General features: G+C 37.7%; 1 protein-coding gene across 1 annotated transcript in view; it reads right to left on the bottom strand.

Annotated features, from left to right (window-relative positions):
- The window catches only part of rasgrf2b (Ras protein-specific guanine nucleotide-releasing factor 2b), an 88,782-nt gene that overhangs the window by 18,242 nt on the left and 51,492 nt on the right, over nt 1-19,048 (bottom strand). Inside the window, exons 10-19 of the mRNA XM_079814175.1 lie at nt 18,304-18,464; nt 17,573-17,639; nt 16,986-17,122; nt 14,387-14,469; nt 11,563-11,811; nt 9,033-9,125; nt 8,223-8,632; nt 3,919-4,044; nt 2,552-2,641; nt 887-993 (exon numbers count right to left, since the gene is read on the bottom strand). Coding sequence (XP_079670301.1) covers nt 887-993; nt 2,552-2,641; nt 3,919-4,044; nt 8,223-8,632; nt 9,033-9,125; nt 11,563-11,811; nt 14,387-14,469; nt 16,986-17,122; nt 17,573-17,639; nt 18,304-18,464 — 1,523 coding nt within the window. The remainder of the gene's footprint in view (nt 1-886; nt 994-2,551; nt 2,642-3,918; nt 4,045-8,222; nt 8,633-9,032; nt 9,126-11,562; nt 11,812-14,386; nt 14,470-16,985; nt 17,123-17,572; nt 17,640-18,303; nt 18,465-19,048) is intronic.

Below are 19,048 nucleotides of genomic sequence, written 5' to 3' on the forward strand. Positions count from 1 at the left end.
GCGCACCAAAAATATTCTCGTCGCTTTATAATATTAATATTGAACCACTGTACTCACATGAACTGATTTAAATATGTTTTTAGTACATTAATGGATCTTGAGAGAGGAAATGTCATTGCTGGCTATGCAGGCCTCACTGAGCCATCGGATGTGTTCCGAAGATTAAGTCTTATGGGTGTGGAACGGCATTAGGGTGAGTAATAAATTACATTATTTTCACTTTTGGGTGAACTAACCCTTTAAGGGCTGGTTCACACAGAATGCTTTTTTTTTGCAGTTAAAAATGCGAGACGCAGGCAGTACAACAAAAAACGCACAAGGTCTAGAACTTTGTTCAACTTGAGTGTTGTATATTTAAAATCTTATTTTATGATTTTATGTGAAAGATGTTGAGAAAGACAGGTTAGAGATGTCTCTATCTCGACCATTAGCTAAGTTTGGGGCCAACCAATGATATAGATGGGAAAAAGTTAAAAAAAATCTATATTCTTTCAAATCCATTTGGTTGAATGCTACTGGCACAGAAATTGCACACTTCACCTTTAATAGCCTCTCTTTGAAGAAAGGCATTTTGATCCAGTAGTTACTGTGTTAATTAAGGTTTGGTACTGTTTATGCAGGGTAATTGGTTTCCCTTGTGAAAGTAACATGGAAATTGTGAAGAAGTGTTACGCTTCCTCTGCCCTGTAAAATATGAGGCTTGGGGGTTTACCATGTATTCACAGCCAGAGCCTGGACTAAAATGTTAAAGTGCCTGTGATAAAATATCAGTCAAGCAGCAGGGAGGGAGAAAAATACACAGATGAGTGTGACAAGGTACATAATGACAAGCAATGTGTCTGTGATGCTATTGAAAAATACTGTAAGCTGATGCTGAAGGACAGACCTGTGAGTGTTTGGAGACCCAATGGCGCAGGACGTTCAGAACTCTGTTGGTAGCCGCACGACGTATAATGAACTCCTTGTCACAAGTCCGCTCAGAATTATTAAAAACTGCAAAGGAATATACACACTGTAAGGGTAATACAGTCCTGTAATCTCACTTAAGATTGTAAAACCAGTGTACATCTGGATAACAAATGTATTTGAAAAAGGTGAAAAAAATAAGGTGATTTTATACATTATATATACACAGATCAGGCATAACATTAGAAGTGAATAACACTGATTATTTATTCATCACGGCACCTGTTTGTGGGTGGGATATATTAGGCAGCAAGTGAACATTTTGTCCTCAAAGTTGATGTGTTAGAAGCAGGAATAATGGGCAAGCGTAAGGATTTGAGCGAGTTTGACAAGGGCCAAACTGTGATGGATAGACGACTGGGTCAGAGCATCTCCAAAACTGCAGCTCTTGTGGGGTGTTCCTGGTCTACAGTGATCAGTATCTATCAAACGTGCTCCAAGGAAGGATCAGAGGTGAACTGGCAACAGGATCATGGGTGGCCAAGGCTCATTGATGCACGTGGGGAGCGACGGCTGGCCCCTGTGGTCTGACCAGACAGATGAGCTACTGTAGCCCAAATTGCTCAAGAAGTTAATTATGGTTCTGATAGAGAGCGGAGGCAGTGTGATGCTTTGGGCAAAGTTCTGCTGGGAAACCTTGGGTCCTGCTATCCATGTGGATGTTACTTCGACACGTACCACCTCCCTAAGCATTGTTGCAGACCATGTACACCCTTTCATGGAAACAGAATTCTTTCAGCAGGATGATGCGCCCTGCCACAAAGCAAAAATGGTTCAGGAATGGTTTGAGGAGCACAACGAGTTTGAGGTGTTGACTTGGCCTCCAAATCCAATCCAATGGAGGATCTGTGGGATGTGCTGAACAAACAAGTCCGATCCATGAAGGCCCCACCTCACAACTTACAAGTCTTAAAGGATCTGCTGTTATCATCTTGGTGCCAGAGACCACAGCACACCTTAGGGTTATAACGGTTCAGGGCTGTTTTGACAGCAAAAGGGGACAAACACAATATTAGGTCATAATGTTATGCCTGATCGGTATATGTATATGTATATATATATATATATATATATATATATATATATATATATATATATATATATATATATATATATATATATATATATATATATATATATATACACAGACATACCTGTCAGATTTGCAATGTACTGTACAACATAAACAATTCAAAATTCCCTAATGTCATTACTGCAACTACACAATGTATAGTACAATTGCAAACACAGCACCACTATACCTGTAGTTGCAGTGCTGGAATGGCATAAGTTGAAACCACAAAGTGGCATAAAAGAACACAGAATTAATACAATTCTTTCTGATGGTATTTAGTAGGATTAGAGAATGTTAGTTTATGCAAGTAAGATGATTACAGCTTTTTAAAGTTTAATTCAACATGAGTCTGCTATTCCTGTTCTGATGTTGAAAATTGTTCTGTCATTGAGGGCTAATAATAGAGAAGCTATTAGACCTGCAGAAACTTCAACAGCTGTGTGTAAATTGAATTTCAATAGCACATGAAGCTTTGCACATCTCTTGGGCTCTGTGAGTGGTGCAGTGTACCTGGAGGGCTGCTGTGTCCAGCTGCTGCTGTGGCAATAGCAAATGCAGAGGCTGGAGAAACGGAGCAGCGCGAGTTCTCAGCTGATTGGACTAGAACAAAAATATGGAGAGATTAATATTTAATGATAGATATTTAATCACCACAAAAAGTGGCACCTTTTTAGGATCAAGTCACGCAAAAAAAATATTTCAACTCTAAAGTCGTTACAAACCAGCGAACACAAAGAATCCATACAAAGGTTTTGTGTGATTAATAGACCAATAGATTGGACTTCAATAACCTCAAACATCATTAGTTCTATGGTGTCTCATAACTAAACGCCATGATTTCAAACCTGCACATATCAGTTTCTAGTGGGGCATTTTAGTGAATAAAAAACGTAATTTTCAGTACGTTCATTACATACATAAGTATAGGATGGCTTGAGGAAATTTGGAATATAGTGCATACATTGTTTGGATTACTCTTATAATTATTTGTTGTCCTTTGGTCACTATGCACTGATGTGAATATTATTTACAAAAATTGTGAGCTCCACAGGAAAACAGCATTTGGGTTTGGAATGATATTATGGCAAGCAGATAATGACAGCATTTTTTTGTGTGTGTGTGAACTGACCCTTTTTTCAGGGGGATGTGTAGTACAGTATCTACATAAAGCAATAATTATCACACATCCAGTCTTTCTGCTAATCCAGTGGTGATAGTTCAAAACGAAAGACATCATTCAGTCAGCACATATGGAAACAGCTTTTCATGGAAACTAAGAGAGCAGATATAGTTACAAACTATATACTGTATATAAATATGACAGAATCTGCTTATGTTGAGCAAAATGAAGATGCAAAAGATACCCAATACAAACATTCTGGATGGAACAACATCTGAACCAATTAAGTGCAGGTGGAATGTGTTACATAATCTACTCCTGTCCCAACTCTCCCCATATATGGCTTTATTTAATGTCATCCAAGCACAATATTTGACTGTTTCAGATCCAAGACTGTGACTGTGGCCATTTAGTAACAGAACGGGACTTTATTGAGGACTGCACTGAGCAAGCTTTGCTTGAGGAACCATCAGGAATGTTGGTTGCTCTCTCCTCTAAAATGCAAAGTGAAAATATTATAAAAGAAACATAAAAACTGATCTAAGACCAGTATAAAGATGACTGCATGTCTCAATACTCGCTACTCAATACATGCAATAGGACTAATATGAAAAGAGCTAGGAATATTGGAATGAAATCATAACTGGAATTGGAATGAAGTCATAAAACTCACCACTGTGTTTGACCCTGCAGTTGGTCTCAAAAGAGGCCTGCACTGCCAAGAGAGCCAAACACCAACAGACGTGCGCACGCTTACCTCCTGGCTGTCTGTAGCGGAGGTGGCGTGGAGTGGAGGGTGAGCGGCAAGGAGAGATTTCTCCTGGTTCACTGCCCTGGGGTGACTCTGGAATAAATTTGTCCAAAGACACTGACTCCAGCACAGCTGAGGGGAAAGTCAGACTCTTTATTAAAATGGATGATACAACCCCTCATTCTTCAAAAATAAATGGTTTTAGGGCAACTGCTCTACAAGCAAACAGAGCAGGGGGCAGGGAACAGCAAAAAATTAGGGCCAGAGGGTTGCTATGCGGTTGCTAGGGTGTTCTGGATGGTTGTTAGGTTGTTGATATGGTGATATGAGAGGTGGTTAAGTCAAAAGAGCCCACCCCTAAGCAGGGTTGTTATAGTTATCTAAAACCATAAGAAACCCATTTCTGTTACTCATTTTGTTTAAATTGATGTACTAAAATAACTAAGACTGAAATAAAAATGAATAAAACTAATGTCTATATTTATACATTTTTATTTCAGTTTTAGTTTAGTAAAAAAAAAAGGAACACAAATAAGTCTAACTATTTAAGGCACAATATGTAATTTTCGCCTCTAGAGGTTGCTTACTCAAAATAAAGGTGACGCCTTGATTTCTTGTCTTCATCTCTATGGCCGGAGGAAAAGAATCCGATGGGACTGTACAGACATAGTCCGTGTCTTAAAATTGCTTATTTCTCTGGATTTAAACATTCTTGGAAACATTTGGGATAATGTAAGTACACAAGTCAACAAAATATATAATATTGTTCTACTGTGTTTTTTTGGATATTTTAATTACATATTGTGGATATTACATATTGTGCCTTTAATAAAAATAATATAATAGTATCTCAGTGATACTAAAATAACACTGCCCCTAAGTGTATGATATTCTGGGCCACAGTGTTAGACGAAAAAAAAAAACTTAAAGGGAAAGTTGATGATTCTGTCATCATTTACTCCCCCTCAAGTTGTTCCAAACCTGAATTAATTTCTTTCTTCTGCTGAACATAAAAGATGATATTTTGAAGAACATGGTTAATCAAACAGTCGATGGACCCCATTGACTTCCATAGTATTTTTATTCCATAGTTTGAAAGGCAGCATATTCTTCAAAATATCTTCTTTTTTGTTCAGCAGAAGAAAGAAATTCATACAGGTTTGAGGGTCACTAAATTATGACATAATTTTACTTTTTGGGTGAACTATCCCTTTAAGTCTGATCACAGAGTAACATGTGGCTTGTCTGATGCGGGTGTTAAAGCTTACTATTGGTGCGAATAGTTCACAATAAGACTGACCTCAGAATATGGTGGATTTTATAGCATAAAAAGGGAACACAATACAAGAAAATCTGTTTAAACTAGCAAACACAAGAAGCAAAATATCAGTATAACTCGCACACCAGAAATCCTAACCAAAGTCACAGAGACGTCCATTTATCAATCCTTTGAATGTTTCTGAATAAAGAAAGTGCTTTATCATTTGGTTGAGGTTTCAAACATTGCCTGCTTCTCATTCCGAGCTGCCTGGATGCCAGTATAATAAAGGGCCATAACCACAAGCATTATGGGTTGTCAAATATCTTAAGTCCTCTGTTTTGCATTAAGGAGGGACTCAATACAAGCATGTTTGCACTTTATTTGCGCATGGATTTTATGTGGAGACAGGAGAATGCTGGTCAGACTAATAGCCTATAAAAAGAAAATAACACATTAGTTTGGCCGTTAAGTTATTATGGTTTTCGGTGTAATTTGGAGCACCTGCAGAAATTTTACCTACAATATTCCCTCTGCCAGCTACTTCTAGATTAAATTATGCTTTTAAAAAGGCAAAATCCAGCTGATGAAGGTTGAGTTCATGAACATCCATGTTACTATCCAGCTAGTGTCTTGACCTACTTTCAACATTCCACCACTGCTTTTAGAATGTGAAAAATCGTACTTATGCTGGCTCATAAGATACCTTGTTTTAGCCATATTATAATGCAGCATCGCATGTATCCTTCTTGAAAAAAGCAAACCCAGAATGTTTTGTGATAAGCCCAGCAAAAAAGTTCATCCATGATGGTGGATGAAGCGAGATCATTTTTTTTATGATAAATTATAAAGCTTACATTTCGTTCAGTTTCAGTACCAAATATTTCTATTCACGATATAATTGTTATGCTTATTAGAGTGTTACACTGTAAGCTTAGCAACATGTTAACACCAAATTCTATAGCACAACAGTTCCACTTTTTCAGCAACCTTGGTTTTGGAAGTATTTTTCCCATAGAGACTAATAAAAAGACTTGGTGAAACGAGGTGAATCACAACATTACAAACTGATTTGAAGCAAAAAAGCATTTGAAAATAAGACAAAGGTACAATACTGTGTACTTAAAGTGCCCCATGTATGCTATTTTAAAGTTCCCTAATTTAGTTTTGGAGGTCTCCAACAACAGGTTTACATGCATGAAAGGTAAAAAAGTGCTTAATTTTCTCATAATATACATTGGCCATCACCACAATGTACAATAATTCTCAAATGACTCGATGGATAAATCTCTCTCTCTAAATCCCTCCTTTCCGCGAGCTACTCTGCTCTGATTGGTCAGATGGCCCAGTCTGTTGTGATTGGTCTACCGTGTACAGCGTGTATTACGGAAACAAACGAACATTACCATAACTGACCTCCAGCTCCGCCTGCGGGGTTCCTAAAGCTCAGCGATAGTAACACTGTAAAGACAGTAACTATGATGTTGATTTTACACCAATCAATCGATGATGATACATCTAGAAGTTAGCTAACATAGAATAACTAATTATTCAACCCGAACCTTGAGCAGGACGTTTCTCAGTGATGCTACTCAGTTTGAGGTACATTATGAGATGTTTCAACTGTAACTCCTCACCATCAGTATTAACAAGAGTATGTCCATCAACAAACCTGTGTGTGTGTGTGTCTGTTTATTTCTAATTTATTGCGGTGCACATGCGGTAACTGTATTAATAACAACGCATACGTTTGCCCAGCACTAACGTGAATGACTGATGGAACATTAAAGTTTGCAAAACAAATCTTTCTCCATCCTTTATCTTTACTCAAAGTAGTATGAACAAAAAGAATTACAGACAATCTGCATTAATCGACACAGTTTTAGGTAATACTGCAGCCCACAGCTAATTTACAGTAGTATTTCAGAGGTTAGCCAGATACTTACACAATATGAAAGGCAATAAACACATTGTAGAGCACATCATCTTCTCAACATGATGCTATCCAGTATCCACATAAATCTGCTGCAGTGTTTGAGGTGGTTCAAGTTTTCCCTGGTGTCTGCGTGCGCAATAAGTGGACAGGCAATATGCTAATGTTTCGTCTTATCGTCACAATGAAACGGCTTGCGAAAAACGATTTGTTTAATTGACTCAGAGTTGACTCTTACTTTTAAAAAGACAATAACTTTATATACGGTTCACTTTCAGATTTAAAACTTTGCAGGATGTTTTTCATTCACTCACAACTATATTACACACTATATGAAAGGTAGTTCCATAATAGGGGCACTTTAACAGTATTAATGAGGGGAAAACTACAATCCCATGAAGCATTGCGAATGACTTAATCGAATGAAAAACAATGGATAAATATAAAACTATTGATTTAAATATGTTAATTATATGTATAGAAACAACCTATTTTATGTTTACTGCAAAATATGAATATACTGTATATACAAATATTTGAGTAGTTTGAGAATGTGGGGGATGTTGATTCATTCGCACTAAAGAGTTCTCTTGGCTTGCGCGATATTTAGGCCCTGACCCAAATGGCAAACTTCATATGCACTTACGGTCTTGTGGTCTTTCAATGGCCGCTGTTAAGTCCACAAGACCATAGGGTGTCCCATTCGTTCCATTTGGGACAGGGCCCAGTGGAGATTTATTTGCAGAATCATGTGTAATGTTGTTTTCACCAGGAATTTCGCTGTTAAACACAAGTGAAATAATGTGTTCTGATGGCTTCAGCAAAAGCTTATGTCATTGATTAACAACCTAATAGCTCACAGTAGGTCTGTCTTTAAAGGTGTATAAGTTATCGTTAAAAATCAATTCCCCTATGGAGAAAAGGAATGGGTTTTTTCCTTCCAGAACCCGTTTGTTGCACTCTATTGGAATGTGTTTCCAATGTGCTTCCAACTTATGAGGATCAATTATAGTAGATACCCAGAAGGCAGTAGAGAGTGGGGCCACTCACTAGGTATAAAACAGAGTTAATATGTTTCTCTTTCTACTCCTAGAAATAGAAAATCTCTTTTCTGCTTACCTCTCCTGATGCTGCGGCGCAGTTTACCGCAGAGGGCGTCGATTCGCGGCACATCTGCATTCTCATCCAGAGCTCCAGGGCTCTGCTCAGGGGAGGATGGACTTTGTCCACGGCTAAGGTCCAAAGGGGGCTTGTTGTTGTTGTTGGATGGTGGGGGTGAGATGGTGGGGTTGGCGGAGGTCGGACTGCTGGCTGCAGATGACGAGGTTGTGGATAGATCCAGGATGCCTACTTTTGAGTTGATAGGGGAATTAAGAGAGAGTTTCCTGGTGCGAACTGGAGAGGAATTACGGGAGGGGATGGAGAGAGGTGGAGGAGATGAGAACTTGCGACTCAGTCTGGGGGATTTGTCATTTACATGGTCCCCGCTGCGGTTGTTCTGGTTGGTGGCGAAGAAGAGCTCCAGGGATCTGAGTTGTGGAAATAACATTGAAAGATTGGGCATAAATGACTGAGCAGCACTGGCACATTCTCCATACTTGCATGCTCAGAGTGCACTTAACATTCTTGTCAAACGGTGTGTTGGATGCATTCTACATGTGGAAACACATATTGCCTCCTCTGCAGCTTTCAGAGTTCGAGAACAACAGGTAAACATTGCAAGATGTGAAATTTGCAATGTATGACAGCAATTGTCCAAGGACAGAATCCAGGATTTAATAAAATCACATAATAGTAACGTCCAAAAAAAAGGATAAAGATAAACACTCCCAAGAAATACAGACAAACAGAGTGGAAAATGTGAGGAGATAAACCAGAAAAATGGACAGAGAAGTAAGTGAATCGGTAACAGAGAGATGGGTATGTTACTTTGACTGATCCAGTGCTATCTTCCTGATCTTCAGGCTGTAGTCTGGGCAGATGGATGTAATGGACAAGCGGTCAAATGAGTGATACTGGACCCTGTGTGACAGCAAAGTGGGTGGGGTGATGAGGAGCATCAGAGACAACACATTAAACGTCACATCACTCACAATGACACCCTCGTCACATCACATCACTCACAATGACACCCCATGAACATCTTCACATGAGGCACACATGCTGTGTTTGACTTATGCACAAGAATCCCGAACATTCAACGACAATTGAGGAGGTATTGACAATTGAGCACTTTTAGGGCTGCTTTTTAGGTACAGGTTACTCAAAGTGCACCAATGTAACTTGGCAGAAAACCTGCTTTTGGAATAGAAAACATTTTTCCATTTGAAAGGACATTCAATCTGAGCACAAATGTATGCAGAGATAAATGTACCACTCAGTCTCACTCACAGCAGTTTTGGATGCATACACCTTGTGCTCTCTTTTATAGACTTCAATCACACAGAACATTTCAACATGCTAGATTCATTTTTTAAAGCGCATATATAAGTAAGAAGCATTGTTACATATATGATTGTTTTACACTCATTTTTTTTATCCTTTTCGTGTCTGGTGTCAAGACATATATCAGTGTCTTTGATTTAAACTTCAGTAGTAAAAATTGTATTAGAGTTGGTTAGTTTGTCAGTTTGAACTTTCTGTTTTGATAAATTGAATTGATTCAACACTTTGTTAACATCATCACTCAAAAAACGTTAAAGGGATAGTTCACCCAAAAATGAAAATTCTGTCATCATTTACTCACCCTCAAGTTGTTCCAAACCTGTATGAGTTTCTTTGTTCTGCTGAACACAAAAGAAGATATTTTGAAGAATGTTTGTAACCAAGCATATAGAGCAGGGGTCTCAAACTCATTTTACCTGGGGGCCACTGGAGGTAGACTCTGGGTCAGGCTGGGCCGCATCAAGTATTCCACATAAAAAGTGTTTCAAGTATTCAAAAAAAAAAAGTAGCACAACTGCTCCAATCTTCTCAATCTTTATTATTAACAGTTCTTCAACATAAATGTTTCTTCTGAACAAGAACTGTTCCTCTGAATTTGAACTAAATTATAAAGCCTATAGAAATGAAATGTAATATGAAATAATGAATGATTTAAATTTTATTTTAAATAATAGACTAATTCACAGCAAGGCTGTAACCAGGTCAAACAGAACAGCGAACGAAATTCTAGGTCTAATTCTAGTTAGGAAATAATCTTTTTGGGACTATTTGTAAATAATATTTGCATTAATTTGCGTCAAATATATTATTAGTCCCGATATTCTTTGCATGAGTGAGTAAGTGAATAAATACATAGATCAGCAAATATCTTTTGATTTCTTCTGTGGTCTGGTGGTAGAATTTTTGTCAACCGTGTCAAAGGTTCCGGGTTCTAATCCGCCCTCATGTAGTTTTTCTTCATTAAAATCAATGTTCATCAATGATTGTATAATAAAAATAAAAATTGTCTAATGGACGGACACGTTTGCATTTTGTTTTGTGATTTCACCGGAAAGAATAGAGTCTCTCTCAGCAACGACATTAAGCGATAGATTGACGCGCTCGTCCGTGTGTGAAGACTGTGCAATGTGCACGAGCCAAAAGAGAACGTAAACCCCGCCTACTTTTATTTGATTGGCCATCTCAATCATTTTGACATTGACGAACGCTGTTAGACCACATTCGGTTCGACTGTCTGATCAGCTTCGTTCGTCAGTTCCTGTCAATCACGTGGTGTCAACCAAATATACTGCACGAGGGAGGGGCGAGCCAACTCTCTCTCTCTCACACACACACACACACAAAGGAGGCAGCAAGCGCGGCAAGCGCTGCTCACTCAACAATTCAGCAAAAAGGTGCTTTTCAGAGCAATGTGCGGGCCGCACTAACACTAAACTTTGATGTCAAGAAGGGGGCCACAAAATATCATCCTGCGGGCCGCGAGTTTGAGACCCCTGATATAGAGCAACCATTGACTACCATAGTATTTTTTTCCCTACTAATCAATGGTTCCTATATCTGCTTTCAAACATTCTTCAAAATATCTTCTTTTGTGTTCAGCAAGAAACTCATACAGGTTTGGAACAACTTGAGGGTGGGTAAATGATGACAGAATTTTCCTTTTTGGGTGAACTATCCCTTTACAGAAGTCTCAATGCAATATTTTTAATAAATTACATGTTTTTCAGTAAAATTGTAGGCAGTAATAGTTGTTTATAACTATTATTTTAAAATAACGTTGAGTAGATTATTACTATATTTTACTTTTTGCATTAAACGTTTGAAATCTACTTGATAACAAGTAGACAAGTAGGCTGTTGGTTGAAATGAGAGAAATAGCCATTTAAGTTATTTCAGAGTAAAGAGATCAAATTTGAGAGATATATTGGACATCGAAAACAAAAAGCTATAAAATATAGACGTATCACTTTTTAGCTCTAACTGTGACTTTTAACCCCTTTGAGAGCTCCATTACCTGACTGGTATGGATGTAAATGGCTTCTTGTAGATGTCAGCCAGTTTCTCCATGACCACGGTGGCAGTGGTGAAGATCCGGTAGGTGTGCAGGAACGTGTTGAGGAAGTCTATGGAGAGGAAGCGCAGGTCTGTCAGCCTCTCCAGCAGCCTCTCCACGCTGGCGTAGCGGATCTGGGGAACCTTGCAGGAGTTGAGCGTCTTACTGAAGCAAATGTCAACATCATCTTTATGGAGACGCGCATCAGATCTAATAAAGAGCACAACCAAAGCATCTTTACGGTCTGTATGCTGTACATTTATGTTGATGGTGAATGGATATGTTATGAAAAACTAGTGAAGATGCACTGATATCACATTGTTTGTATCTAAATATGTTAGCTAACTAGTTAAATTGTAACCTAGATGTATAATAATAATATATACATGATTTGTTTTCTACTTTTTACTGGACAATTTTAGAAGCTTGATGCTAATCCACAAGTGTAATATTAAAATTATCAAATAAATATTTCATATCTTTTTATTTATTTATTTCAAAAGGACAACTACAAAAAACATATATTTTATATATATTATATAAATATATTTTTTTGCTTAAGGCCCTTTTTGTCAGTTAAATGCCGCATACTTCCTGGACTGGTAGAGCCAACATATTTTCCAGCAGGGAGGGAAATTAGTCCCGGTTGCTTGCCCTCTCTGTCACTCCAATGTTAAGCTGGGACAGATGTGTTTGCACAAATGTAGAGTGCCGGAGCATGGCTTCAGTGAATGTTCACCGCGCCTCCAGAACAAGCTGTTAGCAGGATACTGTTCTCAGCTAGATACATGTGAAGGTGTAATCTTTTTTTTTTATATATATATATTTTTGGTAAACTGAAATGTTATTTTTAGTCATTTGGTCTTTTACTACATGAAATTAAAATCACTTGTATGTGTACACGGGGTATTACTGGCCTAGAACTATTATGAACATGTAGAGGACGTGCTTCTATAAGTACAATACGCTGACCCACAGCAATTAAAGGCTGACCCACATTAAAAGATTTGTAAAATCTTATTATATTTTCAAAATGTGAGAGACAACAAACATGATGATAAAAAAATCATAGATTTAACAGTTTTGTTTCTATAGGTTGTTGAGTGCCACGATGTGACCAAGACGCACACCACAAACGAACAGATTCCATTCACACAGTCCCGCCTGCGAAAAAAGGAATCTCGCAAAATTTATTGCGGTCAAACATGACTTTAGAGGAAACAAACATGGCGGATGACGGGCACAAAGAAATGCAGATAATAGTGTTTGGACTGGTTTTTACAGCACTGTAAACCTAAACTAAAAAAAAATTGAGGCAATCAGTTGTTTAAATTTAAAGTTTAAGTAAGTTGAACTTGCAGATTTTTATTTGGTAATTTTAAATTTTAATTGCTCTGAACTTTAAATATTTGAGTTAGCTAATTCATACATTTAACTTGAAAATATCATGCAATCTCAACTTTTAAGCAGTGGAAACTTGACTTGCTTTAACTAGCTAATTCAATAAATGCCACATTGTTACTTGGTTACACAATGCTTTGGTAGCATTAGCATAGAACTTGCTGAATGAGGACAACAATATAATTCATTTAACATATATCTCTTCTCAAATTAAGCTCATGCTACAAAAAACAACATAACAGAAACTCTTCTAAACTAGCATAGCAAAACATTAAAAGCTACTAAATCTCCCACTTAAAGTTAATCTTGCGCACAAAAAAACCCATAATATAACACTTAATTTTGGCATTTACTGTACCTTTTGAGTGTCATGCATGCTGGGAAATAGAAAACTCTTTTTAAGTTAGTCTAAACTTATTTTTAAGTTAGTCTAAATTCTAAATCATAAAACTCAAAACAATGAAACTATTTAGATTACTTAAAATGAGTCAGGCTTAAGAACTCAAAAGAAAAAGAAAGTTCTAAATACTCATAAATGTTCATTTGTCTGAACTAATTTGTTTAATTTCAGTTGGTTCTACTCAAGCCAATCATTTAGAGCGTTAGGGTTGAATATTCGCGGGGGAAAAAGAAAAAAGTTTGGATGATATTGTGTTATGCTTCCATCAACTCGCTTTCTGATCGGGTATCGTTTCGTTCCAGGCGGCAATCTACAGAGTGCGTGCATGTTTGTCCTCGAGGTTCCCCCCACACAACAGGATTTCTGATTGTCAACATGGTGAATATTTACGATTTGAGATCAGTGTGGCCACGATGTTCATCCAAGCAATCACTCTTAACACACCTCACACCACAAGAAAATCCTGATAAGATAATCTGTAGAACAATCAAGATAATCGGTTGTCTGGCTATCCCCAGACCAAGCTCAATTTAAGATTGAACATTGGTCAGGGGAGTCTGCTCTGTATTTTCTTCTGCACAAGAGGCGTGATAAACGAGCATAAATTAAATTAAATTACAAACGTAATTGGATAGTTCTTTAACCAATCAGACCACAAGAGGCGTGATCAACGGGAAACGACCCATCGCTTCTCTATCTGTCATCATGTTAAACCCGCCAATAGCGCGCCAGGTGGATAAGCCAGTCTGTCTGTGATTGGTTCCCGCAAAAGTGTAGCAGAAGCAGTAGAAATTAATGTACAGGTTTCCAGACTGAGTTGCGGGGCGAAATCAAATCGCCGGCAGATCAGGCTGGGTTTGCCCAGTCTAGATAATCGCGACTTTACCTAGGATTTACCTAGGCCCAAAATCGGCTCGATAACCTTGTAGTGTGTGGGTGCCTTAAGACACACATTGTTTCTTTATAAATGCAGGTCTGACTTACTTAATCATGTGCGGCACTGTGACTTTTGAGTTCTCTTCAAACACGCTGGTCATCAGGCCATTACAGCGGATGTTATCGATGCACTACATCCCAAAGAGCAGAAATTTACATGAAGAGAGGGATCAAAACAAGGAACACAGTACAGGAAATAACACAATTAATCTAGTCATTAAACACATGGACATAATGTAATTTATTTGTGTCTAAGAGACTGGGAGGGGTTCATTGACAGAGAGACATCTCTTTTGGGTTCATCAGTAAGCCAAATTCCACCCACAAGTACAAAGTGATCCCCCTCCAGGTACAAGTCTTAACCTCATGGCTCTTGAATGGGGTGTGAAGTTTCATAGTTATTATGTTCCAGTGCTTCTGCATAGCCATTACCATTAGTTTATAAAAGCTACAGGGGATTTGTAAGGTTCAGAGCAATTGATGAGGTGTCAGGCACTGTTATCCTTATGATTTTTATTAATCTGCCTTTGTATGCCTTTAATCAACAAGAGAGTGGAGAGAGACGGGATCATAGTTGGATATGGGAAATAAAGCAGGCTAGATTTGAAACCTGCATCTACAGCACATGAATTAACAACCGTGCCACAGCACTGACCAGGTTTATCAGTGAGCATATACAGAATAATGATAATATATACACTACTGTTTAAAAGTTTGGTGTCGGTAAGATAAAAAATAAATAAATAATACTTTTATTCAGCAAGGATGCATTAAATTGTTCAAAAGTGACAGCAAAGATTTCTGTTTTCAATCCTTTCTATCCATCAAAGCATCCTAAAAAAATATCATGGTTTCCACAAAAGTATTAACACTAGAACCGCATGGGGGGGGTTTACGCATTTTTCAAATGTACATAACAGATTTTCAATTAATACTAATACTAAAATTTACATTCCTATGTTGTTAAAAATTGTTTAGATAAAACCAGATTAAAAAATGGCGCATTTATATCTAAAACCACCAGCAGGTCAAATTTACCCCTATATAATTCCTTTATTTTCACACTGTGTTTGAGCAACACGGTGTTTGAGCAACACAGTGTTTGAGCAACGTGTAGGCTTACTGTAGACAGTCATACAACGCACGATCAAATGAAGATGTGCCAACTCATAAATGTTCAAATTTTGGATTATTTATTAGTTTTTGTTTTGCAATTTTTATTGTGTATTGTTTGCTACTGTGTTGCTATTTATTCAAGTCTGTCCGTTTCCTGAAACATTTTTTATGATGTAATGAATAATACAATTTTTATGATTACCCTAAGTTTGTTTTGGTGTTTGTTCTCTTATTCAATTTATAAATGACATAACTAAACAAATTAATAATTAATTAGGTGAAACTGTCCGCTTGAATTTGTCATTGCATCATACATACTATGCATTGTGGTGAATTATTATTGTTCTTTATTGTCTAATTTAGCATTTTTACTATTTTAGTCATTTAAATAACATGGGTTATCTTAATATGTGATTAATTACATTTTATTATAATATTACACCACCCAAATATGTATTTATTTCCTTCTAATTCTCGTTGTCATTGCAGGCTGTTTCAGCCTATATTCACCAAAAAGTGATTAGTGTGGCCTGCTTAAAATAGCATAAAACAACAGGGCAAAAACATAGTTGATGACTAAAAATAATAATTTCATGACTCTAGACATTACTTTGTGAAGACAGTGCCATAATACAATGACATAATACGTTTTTAAGCCATATCAAAACAGTAATCATGTGCATGGGTAAATTTTACCCACTGGCGGTTTTAGGTACTACGACCCCTGGTGGTTCTAGTGTTAAGCATCACAGCTGTTTTAAGCATTGATAAAATAAGAACTGTTTCTTGAGGAACAAATCAGCATATTATACTGATTTCTTAAGGATCCTGTGACCCTGAAGACTGGAATAAGGATGCTAAAAACTGTTGCTTTAAATTGTAATAATATTTCAAAATGTAACCGTAACACCCATCCCTTACGGAAGGAAAATATATTTACCAATATATTACTTGAAATATATTATAATATATTGTTAATATATTGATGGTACATATATACAATATATGTAATATATTGCAGTATATTGCAAAATATACAAATGATTGCCGCTTTCAATATATTGCAATATATTGGAAAATATAAATATTAAATCCCATATATGGGAATATATCGCAAAATGTATTACATGATATTTTCCAATATACTGCAATATATTTTTGTTTCGTAAGGGATGTACTCCTGTCTTGTTTGCATTTTGTCTTGTCATGTCTTGTTCGGTTCATTTGCCCCAGTTCTTGTCGGGTCTCATCTATGTGTAGTGTGTGTTGCTATTGCCTGTTTGCCTGTCCGGTGAAGAACTTGAGTGTTATTAAACTTTATTCATCATCGTCATCATCTGTTTGCCAGCAACCATGACAGTAACTGATTTTAATGTGTTTTTTAATAAAATAAATGCAGCCTTGGTGAGCATAAGGAAATCCTTGCAAAAACATAAAAAAAAAAATCTTACCAACCTCCAACTTTTAAACAGTAGAGTAACCTTGAAATAACCCGTTCACTGTAAATGCAGAAAAGTGGCTTCTCTCTCACCTGGCTGATGTCGCTGGTCCAGGCCGCTTTCTCCTGACGGGAGGGCGCCAGCAGCACTACAGTAAAGGCAGGAGCATCTGAGGGCTCTACCACAATCTTAAAGTCCAGGTGACCAAACACCTGCCCTGAATTCTTAGCTAAAAAAAAAACCCCAGAAGATTACAATTGAACACGAATCATGCACAAAATCCTAATTATCAGTCCTGTTGGATCACTCGAGATAATGGCAATACAAACTAATTGAACTGAAGGGATCTCTTCTTAGAAACATAATAATGATGGTGATGTCTATTAAATAAGCTCTTAGGGACCTTATAAAGGGATCGTGAGAGGGTCATTGTGATGCAGTTTTGAATTAGCCCTTGGGTCTCTTTCTGTACCCTCAAGTGGATAATCAATCTATGACAATTATCATCTCTGCCCATTTGACATTTAAACAGCAGGCAGTTTTGACTCTTTTCTGACCTGTTTATAACAGTTAATTAACCAGCACTATATGAATTATGGCCAATATATAACTAATGACGCATGTCTCCAATCATCTGTGCTGATGTGTTTGAAAATGTGCATGAAAGAAACAGGCTCACCATCCTCGTCATTGGCGTCAGGCTCCTCGATTAGAGTGCACTCAATCAGGGACAACACACCACCTTGCTGCCAGAGTCAAACCATTAGGATGAGAGGTTAATCACAAAGGGAGGGTTTCTTGATATTGATGGTTTGTTAGAATAATGGGTTTGTGATGGATCTGAATGTACAAAGACATTTCAGATGTGTTTTTCCGAAAGCCTTTCTATTGCTTGCTTATAAATCTCATTTTGTTTTGGTGATACACCAAATACTTATTATAACTGGTAATTATTTAACTGGCTACAAAAAAACGAGAAATTGACTTGATGATGCATTTTACAACTAGAGTGTAATTTGCGTTTGAGGCCCATATGAGGCTTATGAGGACATTTAGTTTCAGAAATTGTGCCTGAGGATTGATCCGGTAAGTTAAAAAAGCACAAATGCACTTTACACATTCTTAGAAGAGTGTAATGAAATAATATGTGCATGGGCTGTAGGGACTGAAGGAAATGAACAGGGGAAGCTCAAACCTCATCACACATGATTAACTTTTTGACATCATTACAATTATCAATTATTTGCTTCTGCGCTTCGAAGTTATTGATCATCAGGGGTTAGTTTCATAATCACCATGTCTTACCTGCCTTGTCCATACATAAAAACAGAGAGGACGACATTTTGTTTGTTTGATGACATGGTGTGCAGTAAATGTCATTTTCTCTGGTTGATTTGTGCATGTGCGTACTTTGAGCAAGTGAAGTTTGCCTCCCGAGCTGCGTGTGCAGATAAGGAAGTGCTTGGTGAAGAGGAAGCACTGTCTCTCTCCTTCTTTTTTGAGCGAGAGAGAGCCTAGTCGCACCTTACTGAGCTTCCCTCTCTCTACTGAAGGCAACTGGATCAAAGAGCCTGAGAGAAAGACAGCGAAAAAGAGAGATGGAAAATGTGAAAAAGAGTGACACGTCAAATTGAGACAACAGAGCAAACAGATCAAAGACACTTTTACCACTGAACAAAAGACTACAAGAAGAAAATGAAGCATGGCAGATTTTCAATTAGATTATGGAGTGAAAAAAATCTCCATGTTTTGTCTTGTTGTGAGCGCACGGGTTGAGTGTTCATTCACTCACCATGCGCTCTTGTCTCGTGTGCTTTTATAGAGCGCCTGTTTTATGTTTTCATTGGCCCAGGGTTCTTGTGTTGTGTTATATGTACCACTCGGTTTGTGCAGTTTATGGCCCGCATGCTTTCATGTTGTCCCGTTCTGCGTAGCTTTCATGTGTTGTGTGGACACGCAGTCAGTGAGAGCTCTCATTGGCTGCGTGTTCGTGTCAGGTTTTGTATGAGCACATGGCTTTTGGTGTGTTCGACATCGGCTGCGGCTGGATGCAACAGATCTGCGAGAGTTGTTGCTTGCAGCCGGGAAGGAGCTGAAAACGGAGACGTGAAGTCGGACACTTTGTGTATTGCATTCTTTATCACAGCTGAAGTGA

Source organism: Gobio gobio (genome assembly GCF_949357685.1).
Source record: "Gobio gobio genome assembly, chromosome: 4".
Lineage (NCBI taxonomy): Eukaryota > Metazoa > Chordata > Actinopteri > Cypriniformes > Gobionidae > Gobio > Gobio gobio.